This window comes from Triticum dicoccoides, chromosome 1A, assembly GCF_002162155.2.
Source record: "Triticum dicoccoides isolate Atlit2015 ecotype Zavitan chromosome 1A, WEW_v2.0, whole genome shotgun sequence".
Lineage (NCBI taxonomy): Eukaryota > Viridiplantae > Streptophyta > Magnoliopsida > Poales > Poaceae > Triticum > Triticum dicoccoides.
This window is the reverse complement of record NC_041380.1, coordinates 487,970,652-487,979,978: the sequence shown is the minus strand read 5'-3', so window position 1 is coordinate 487,979,978 and position 9,327 is coordinate 487,970,652. Positions and strand designations below refer to the sequence as shown.

At 51.6% G+C, this 9,327-nt stretch overlaps 1 protein-coding gene across 1 annotated transcript; it reads left to right on the top strand.

Moving 5' to 3' along the window:
- The first annotated feature begins 6,808 nt into the window (after positions 1-6,808).
- Positions 6,809-9,020, top strand: LOC119281552. Its single transcript, XM_037562050.1, has 2 exons — positions 6,809-8,175; positions 8,269-9,020. Exons 1-2 carry the CDS (start codon positions 6,989-6,991, stop codon positions 8,492-8,494), a joined length of 1,413 nt encoding a protein of 470 aa, XP_037417947.1. The 5' UTR covers positions 6,809-6,988; the 3' UTR covers positions 8,495-9,020.
- Positions 9,021-9,327: the final 307 nt, after the last annotated feature.

Here is a 9,327-nt window from a genome sequence, read left to right as displayed (position 1 = left end):
TACCTATGAGGCTCAAGCAATACAACGAACTATTTCACCAAATCTCTCTCTCTCCCTTCTAACATTATTGACACTAGTGTAGTGTCAAAAAATGCTCTTACATTATAGGACAGAGGGAGTAGCTAGTTACATTATTCCATTGATCGACTCATATATACGCTGCTACGGCGTGCTCGTTAAACATGAAATATCTACACAGCGCACGGTTGCAGGAGGAGTGCCTAGCAGGGAACAATGCCAAAACTCACGCAAAGGTGCCGAGCGTAGCACTCAGCGACCTTCTCCTCCTGACGGCGACGACGGAAGCTTTTTGCAGATAACGCCAACTCGACGGTCGAACCTGTCGAGTGACCCCTCTCTGGCAAGGAGAAGAACGAACGGATAGCTACGAGATGTTACGGCTATGGTAACTATTCGACCGATGATCATCGGAGTGTACTGCTGTACCAGATAAGGTAATGTGCGTGTGTGGAGTCGGTATCTCGCAAGTGTACCGTAATGCCGGATAAGGTAAATATGCATCGCTCTGGCTGAGCTGGTCGGCGGAGCGGGGCAGAGGATGAGGACGGGTGTCGCCGGATCGGTGGCGCCTGGCCTCCTCGATCAGCCTGGTTCTGGACGGCCGGAGACGCGCGAACCCGCTAGGGTAATTTGCAAATCAAGCGATGGAAGGGTCACAAAGATGGTTTTGGCAAAGAGATATTGTTGCTGCTTCAGGAAATTGGAATTGATCCACTCCACGGGGCCGGAGAAGGTGCAAAGAAAATCCAGTGAACGCTGCCGGTTTGGAACGAATCCCCTCGACCTCGGTTACAGATTTTCCTTTTCTTTTCTCTGCACCTTCTGTTTGGCTCTTTCTGGAAGATAGAAATCCAGTGGACGGTGCCGGTTTGGAGCTTCGCATCGGGAAAGAAATATCTAGGATCTCGCACGGTGAGCGTGGACGTGTGGGGGCAATAGGTCTTTCGCGTACACTCCTGCGTGTCGCCATTGCAACGGGTTCGTACCACACGTGAAGTGCTTCTTGGGTGTGGCACACACACTGATTGCGTCCTATATATGGGCCTCGTCAGCTACGGCCGTTTTTCCCAGTGGGGAAAACGTAGTGCGACAGAATAACTGCAGTGGTTGGGTCCAGGCCCGCGTCACCATTTCTCCCTTGCAATCATCGTCGTCGTCGCCATTATGCCAACAACGCTTCTCGTGCGGACCTGACCGTAGGAGCTAGGACCGTGGCCCTTGTAGAGGCGAGAGGAGTAATTCCGTGCTCACACGTAGCTTAGCCCTCCTGCCTTGTCACGGTCCTACGTTATAGGCGTCCTGAGCATGCATGTGCATGTTAGTTGCAACGAACATACGGGTGTCCCGTGAAAAAGCAGACACTAGTATTTTCAGACGATACACTTTTTGAGGGAAAATGCTACTGCTACTCCTACCAGTAGATGTTGTTGTGGAGGAAAGCCATGCAACGAGTCATACAAATTGCACTGGATTTTCAGTGTTGATTGAGATAGTTGTCAACTTATAATGGCGGACTGAACGCACGTAGATCCACGACGACGAGACCGACTTTGATCAGCTCAGAACCGTTCGAGGCTTCGAGCCTCCCTGCTTAATTTGCCAACGATGAAAGCCGCGAGCAATGGCACCGACCAGCAGGTTCCAGCATGGTCGGAAACGTTGCCGCCTCACACGAGCGAGATATTTGTCCTGCCATTACCAGAAAAATCCGACAAAATTGACAAATCCACCACGACGAGACCGACTTTGACCGGCAGAAAGCCGTTCGAGCCTCCTGCCTAATTTGCCATGAAAGCCGCGAGTAAGAGCATCTACAGTCACACCTCCTCTCATGCCCGTCACAATCGGTCAAAAAAGTTAACTTAGTTAAACTTCTTAAACCATGGACAAACGCCCGCGCTGACTGACACCTCTTATATCCGGCCTAAATATAGGATAGATATGAGACAACGTCTGCCATGTCAGCCCGGCCCATCGCTGGCCCACCCCAACCTCCCAAAACCCTCCTTCGGCACAAACCCTAACTAACTTCACTTCGCTCCTAGATGATCCTTTTTCTCCAATCCTTCCAATCCCTAGCGCCGACGACCATGTCAAGCACCGGCAAGCACTACGACGGCGGCACCGACGCTGGTGCTGGCCCTTCCCACGCTGCGCGCGGATTTGTGAGGGCTGCTCAAACTGCTCCGCCCGCCCAATAGCCTCCTCCACCTTCGGCCCCTGCTCCGCGCGGGCAGCGGTGGCCGGTGGGTTCTGGTGCCCGCTCCGCCGGCACCGCGTATGTGGACTCCGGAGTTGGAGGCACGCCCCGCCTGCTGCGAGAGGCAGAGGGCAAGGAAGATGGGGGCGGGTACGACGCGGCTACACAATCCGCTCGCCGCTGCTGCGTGATGCCTGTGCCCGACGAGAAAGAGCGTCTTCTCCAGTAGGTGTACCGTCGCTAACTTACCACGGCGGAGACGACGCCCGGTGGCTTCGAAGGATCAACGCCAAGCAGTTTCCGGCTCGGCATTGAACAATTCGAGCGAGAGGCGGAGAGGGTGGCCAAGCTCAAACGCAAGCAAGACTGCATCATCCGACACTTGCAAGGCTACATCGTCATCTCCTCCTCCTCTGACGGGTCCGATTCCGATGGCTCCGACTGTGACGGCTCCGATGTCGACCCACCTCCTGTTGCGGACGCCTACAGCAGCGCCACCGACCGGAAGGGAAAAGGGTCGGCGAGAAAGTGGTGAAGCTCGCACTCTTCTTTTTATATAATGGGACATTTGCATTTCAGCCCCTAATTTGAACCACCTATTCAGATTTACCCTTAAAAAAATCGTCTGCTCAAATTCATGTGGCCTTTGACTAGACGGAAAATATACGGAAGGGCATTTCTATAAACGCACTTAACGGAGAAGGGGCAAATTTAAGCACATGAATTTTTTAGGGGTAAATCTGAGAGTGGACGCAAATTAGGGGCATAAATATGAATGTCCCCTATGTAATCTAATTCTAGTACGTAGTTAGAATGTGCCGGGTCATTGAACTGTGTGAACTATGCCCGTTTGGTGATCTTTCTGGTGATGTTTATGTGATTATGCCCGTTTGCTATCGATTTATATGTGCATTTTCTGTCGATTTTGATCATTCGGTGATCTACGCGCTACGTTCGCATGAATTTATAAGGGTATAGAAAGCCGGATATGAGATACGCGAATGTGAAGAAGTGGATTTAAGTAGTGACCGGTTAGTGTCCGCAGACGCATCCAGGCGTGTCCACGGTCGTTTGAGATGTCGAAATTGCAAAGTCCGGATGTAGACGCACTAGTGGCACCAACCAGCAGGTTCGCATAGTCGGACACGTTACCGCCTCACACGAGCGAGATATTTGTCCTCCCATGACCAGAAAAATCTCACCGTACGGAAATCCGGCGCCTCGACAAAGGCACCGAAGAGCAACGTCTCCGACTTTATTCCTCGAGCTCACTCCCCGAGCCCCAGTGAACGAGATCCAGCTTGGCTTGGCCTAGCACCGGTCCGGAACCACCGCGCGTTGGCTTGTCGCCCCTCCTCACCCCGACGCGCACGCACGACGCACGTGACTGACACGGGGCCCGTCTGTATCCTCCATGGCCGCACAGCTAGCACTTTCAGTACGCATTTCCCATGTGCTCGTCGTGGACGAAGCAGAGTCGTCTGGGCCAGGACCCATCCGCTCCCGGCCGTCCAGTGACCAGGGAGCGAGCACTGTCGCCGAACCCCGACGCGGCCCACTGGCCGTTTCTCCGGGCCGATCAGTACTGAGACCCAGGTCGGATTCCCAGCAGGCCACAGCCGTCCGTTCGCCTCGATATTTCTCACCAGCGTGTGGGGCCCTTCGGACGATGTCAGTCTCACTTACTTCCTGCGGTTTCTCAAAAAAAACTTACTTTCTGCGGTCACTCATCAAGTCTCGGGGCTCGAGATGGTGCGACGGATGCACCCGCGGCAGCTTTTTCCGCTCTGGACTTTGCTTGGCACGGGCCGTTTTTCCTTTTGATGTGACTACTGTTTAGCCCGAGCTGATTAGGCCTGCGAGACTACAATTAAGCGGTCAAGTTTATGGATGGCTTTGGAGTGTTTGGACTCCGCAGCATATGCACTCTTCTGCACCCACTTGCCAATCACATGAATTCGATCTAGAAATTTGGGTTCGACCTCGTCACGTGAATTAGCTGATCATGGTTTACCACGGGAGTTTGATGGAGCATGCCACTTTATTATGACTAATTTGACCACATGATGCTTCTGCATGGCCACAAAGTTTTCCACTCCACTTGGTGGTTTCGATTTGTTTAAAATGATCAAATATTAATTTGTTTAAACTCACGAGAGAGGCAAAGTTACCGCAAACATTTACTTTCGAACAAATACACAAGGATCGTTCGACTTTATAATAAACCTCCAAACAAGTGTGATCACTTTCTCATAAAAATTGTTGAACGGGAAGGAAATACAAACAATGACAAACTAGGCGTGTAGTGTGATTCACACTTTTGTGGCTAAGTGTGCCATGGCCTCAACATCCGTGACAACAGCTCTGCAACGGTCATCCCCGTCGTCGTGCAGTGCGTACATGATTGCACGATAAGAACCGATTCCCTGTTATGAGTCATGAAAAAAAAATGTAGTCACGCGATAAGTATAGACTCTGCACTATGATTTACAAATTACAAAAAAAACATAAGCAATTCAATTTACATACATGTCTTTCATCTCTACTCCTAAAAGGGGAGTATGTGATCGTGATGGTAGGTTTTGGTTTGGTTTGGTTTTGCACGTAGTCATTAATGCCCAAAAATAAAATTAATAATTTGCTAGACATTAATTATGGAAAATATCATCCATCATTAATGCAAAACAATTTGAAACACAAGCACCGAATCAAATTTGAAAATCAAATCATTAATACAATTGATTAGCCAGACAATTAATTACATGTGCAATTAATTCCCATGCGGTCAGGCATGGATTTCTTTTTTAGGACAAATCAGTATAAAATCTAGCAATTAACGCAATCAATTAATTAGTACATCGCCATAGATGATCCATTTTCTATTGATCATGGTTGGAAGGAACGTCATTTCTGAACAGTGAGGCTGGTGAGGTCACAACGTAAGGAAAAATAGATATTACTTCATTTTTGCCACACATTTCCTGCCTGGCCATGTTCAGATGTTTACACATCGCATGTAGCTTTATATAGATGTTCCAAAGTTACTTCCGCTGGTATGATTAGCTAGAAAGTAAAAGACTTAGGGACTTAAGTTTAGGTTGTATGTGTTTCTATCCTTGTAGCAGATATTATCCATTCGATCTTAGGATTTAAGTTCGTGTATCATGTTTTTGAAAAGCACATAGAGTTGCGGCATAGAAAGTACACAGGAGAGCTGCGTTTTCATTAATAGAGAACAAGCGAGAGCACGCCGATTGTACAGTGAAAAGAAAGGAAATGAAAACAAAAGTGAAAAATCCAATGAAGAATGGTATGATCTCAGGAAGGGGCGCTCCTATAGTAGGTCCTAAGGCAAATACATTTTTTGATTTGTACTTGCATGCATGGCAATGAAGGTCACATGCTCTGCCTAATTTGTGATGCTTGGTTCGTCATTCTTTTGCCTATAGTTCATGGTTTCTTTTCAATTATGCAATTTAGAAAATAAGTATCTTATTGTACAATTAGACTATGCCAGCAGGTTACAAAGGACAGTAAAGTGATTATTAATTAAAAAACATAGGTCAAGCTTGATATGTTTTAATTTGAAGTTACCTAACCTTTTGTACAAAGTAGTCATGCATTTTGAGATTATCAAGCTTCAATTGCATGATGATTTCGTTGATTAATTCCATCTTTTGTAGGTTTGTCACAAGCAAGCCTGCCAGATAGTTGAGAAAGATGATGTCCATTGATCTGACATGCGATAACTATGTAGGTTGTAGGGCCTATCGGAGAAGATATCAAAAGTGGAGAGTGGGCATGTATTGATTTGCATTGACAAATCTTGTATTTTATCCCAAAGAAATCAAAAGATCAGTTATGTCATCTCATTAGTAAAGCACTTCTTATAGACCTTTTTTCTTTCACAATTAGTAAAGGACTAAAGCAGTGATCTAAACGCTCTTATATTTCTTTACGGGGGAAATATATGTTAATCGCATACATTCATGAATTGTACACAATCTCATATTTTTCTAAATATAAATGTTGTTCTTTTTTTAAATGAATATGTGTGTCAACACACTTTCCAACATTTATGTAAGCAATCATTCTTGATATACCAAGTTCATGCATGTCTAATTTGTGAATTTTTTTTTGTTGCTCAAATTTTTCTCCATGATATAGCAACAACCAAAATAACAAAGGGCGCATTTAAAAAAAGCAGTATGTGTAGCAGACTAGACTGAGGGGTATAATCGGATTAAGAGTACAGACCAGAGATGCTTTTTATTTTGTAGCCCGTAACAACGCACTGATGTTCTACTAGTATTGTTTTTTTATGGGTTGAGGGCCATAGTTGAACTCTACGAGCGTTCATCAAAAAGTTGAGAGATGTTCCTACAAAATCACAAAAAGGCTAAGAAGTGAATTTTCCACCAAAAAATTCCAAGATCTTTTTTGCTATGGCCAAAATACGGTTAGAACTATTTTCATCTTGATCACACTACACTCCAAGGCACAAACAGTGACACTACAACTAGGCCGCTTCACATTCACGGGAGACCGGCCAAGGCGGCAAGACGCGCACGCCCCTCCTGGATCTCCTTGGTTAAAAGCACCCGACGCGTTCCCTCGTCTGCTCGCATCCAGCCAGCCGCCTCCTTCGACGGCCGTGCGCGGTTTTCACACCTCCCTCGCGCCCGCGGTGCTGATCTCGAGGCCCAACCAGAGGCCGAGGGCTCTCGCCGCGCGCAGGGAAGGGGACTAGGACCAGACAACCTAGCCATGGGCTTCCAGGTTGCGGCCGTCGTGCCGTCGCCGTGCGCGCCCTCGACCTCCTCGCGGTCCCCGTTCCTTGGCGGCAGGCTCATGAGATCCTGGGCGCCCGGCGGTCTTGTGTCTCGCCGGCGTGGCGAGGGGCGGCCCGCGGGCGCGAGGTGCGCGCTGAGTGCCAACATAGGTGGCGTGGGCGGCGGGGACATGGAGTTCTTGAGGCGGATCGAGGAGCTGGCGGCGTCGGCGGGGGTGCGGACGGCGGGGTGCGGGTGGCCGCCGAGCCTGGAGCGGAGCGCGAGCGGCGTCGGGCTGCCCCTGTCTCTTCGGATGCTGAAGCGGAAGAAGCAGCAGCGGCGGCAGCAGCAGGTGCCGCAGCCGTCGCGGTGGGACGGGCGGCTCCGCCTGGGCTCCGCCGGCGAGTCGGTGGGCCGCGCCTTCTCCTCCATGGTGCTCATCGTGCGGGAGCTGCAGAGCTTCGCGCTGCAGCAGATGCTCTGCGACGACCTGCAGGCCGTCCTGGCGCGCGCCCACGGCGAGATGCAGGACTCGTTCGTCTGGCTCTTCCAGCACATCTTCGCCGGCACCCCGGCGCTCATGCTCTCCCTCATGCTCCTCCTCGCCAACTTCACCGTCCACTCCATGAGCAACAGCGTCGCCGCCGCCGCCGCGGCTGCCGCAGTGGTCGACGCCCAGCACACCGAGCCGTCCAACCCGCGGTTCGACGCGGCTTCGGTCAAGACGTTCTCTGCTGGCCGGACCGCCTCGGTCGGTGGGGGCAGCGGGAGTGGCGGCGATGTCCGGCCCGTCGCGGGCGCTTCCGGCGACGACCGGTGGGACGAATCCCGCTACAGTCTGAGCCGCGTCGCGCCACAGCAACTAACGCCGCTGGCGGGGACGGGCGCGGAGAATGTCGTGCCCGACGCCGGCGCCGTGGACGAGCAGGCCATCTGGGAAAAGATGGTCGCGGAGGCCTCGAGCATGCAGGCCGACGCGCGCGCCGACGAGCTGACGGACCCGGGCGTGCTGGGGAACCTGGTCGCGCCGGTGGAGGCGGAGATCGAGACGGAGGACGCCGGCGGCGAGTACGCGCGGACGGAGCAGCGGTACGAGCTGGCCGTGTCCGAGGAGCCCAACAACTCGCTCATCCTCGCCAACTTCGCCCAATTCCTCTACATCACGCGCAAGGACCACAAGCGGTAGGCCCTCGGTCACGCCCCCCAGTTGTTCGACGAATTGCCCGTCCATTTTCACCGTGGTTATTGATCTGCCGACGTATCTCTTAATCACAGGGCGGAGCACTACTTCGAGCGGGCGGTGCGGGCGGAGCCGGCGGACGCGGAGGCGCTGAGCCGGTACGCGACGTTCCTGTGGAGGGCGCGGGACGACGCCGAGGCGGCGGAGGAGACGTTCCAGCAGGCCATCGCGGCCGACCCCGGCAACGCGCACTACGCCGCCGCCTACGCGCATTTCCTCTGGAACACCGGCGGCGAGGACACGTGCTTCCCCCTCGACTGACGCCCGTGTTCTTGCGCCGCCCGCGGTGGATGCCGGCGCGAGGCGAGACGCCGAGAGCACGGCACCATGGCCGGACTAGTGGGCGGTGGATTGGAGCTGGGCTAACACATGATGATCCGTTTACTTAGTAGATTGAGTAGGAGCGTTCAGGGGGCGGTGTGGCGGTGATCCGGGAGTCCGTGGCGCCGTGTTTCCCGTCCCGGGAATACGGCGACCGGAGCTTTTGGCCGGGCAGACGTGAGGGCGAAGTCCCGATGAGCTTGCCGGTCATCTCCCTGGCATGCAATGGGTGGCTGTAGGCTGGCGGTGGCGCAGTGGGGAGGAAGAAGGGTGAGTGGTGGTGGCATGGATGTTTGGATATGTTGTGTGTAGCAACTTGCGTCCGGTAATTATGGTGTGTAGTATATGAGCAAAAGAACAAGTGAATAATAAGAAGGTGATGGTGATCGCGGTGCAATCTTTCTCGGATCTTTCGTATTTGTACTCTAGCCTATGGGGATTGGAGTGCCCAAGGTGCAAAAATCGATTTGTAGCTAGTTGCACGTTCCCCGCTGATCGATTAGTGTTGCTAGCAGTATATGGTTACTGATTATCGCCGATGTTTAGAGCATCTCAAGCGGATCTTAAGCTTTTCGTTTTGATTACACCCCTTTTCAAGGGGATTGAAGGAATTTTGACTTATATGAAATTTAATCCCCCTCCACCGGATCAAGCCAAACCCTTAGTCGGTTTAAGGAAAATTCTAAGAGGCGCGAGGGCTGATGCTTATATTTGAGCAGCAGCAGCTGAGTCACTGGATAATTTTGGCCCCATCCCTCCGCATCGGCCATCCT

Coding starts and splice junctions, on each gene's coding strand:
- LOC119281552 (XM_037562050.1), top strand. CDS start 6,989: ATGGGCTTCCAGGTTGCGGCCGTCGTGCCGTCGCCGTGCGCGCCCTCG. Junction 8,176..8,268: donor ACGCGCAAGGACCACAAGCG/GTAGGCCCTCGG, acceptor TCTTAATCACAG/GGCGGAGCACTACTTCGAGC.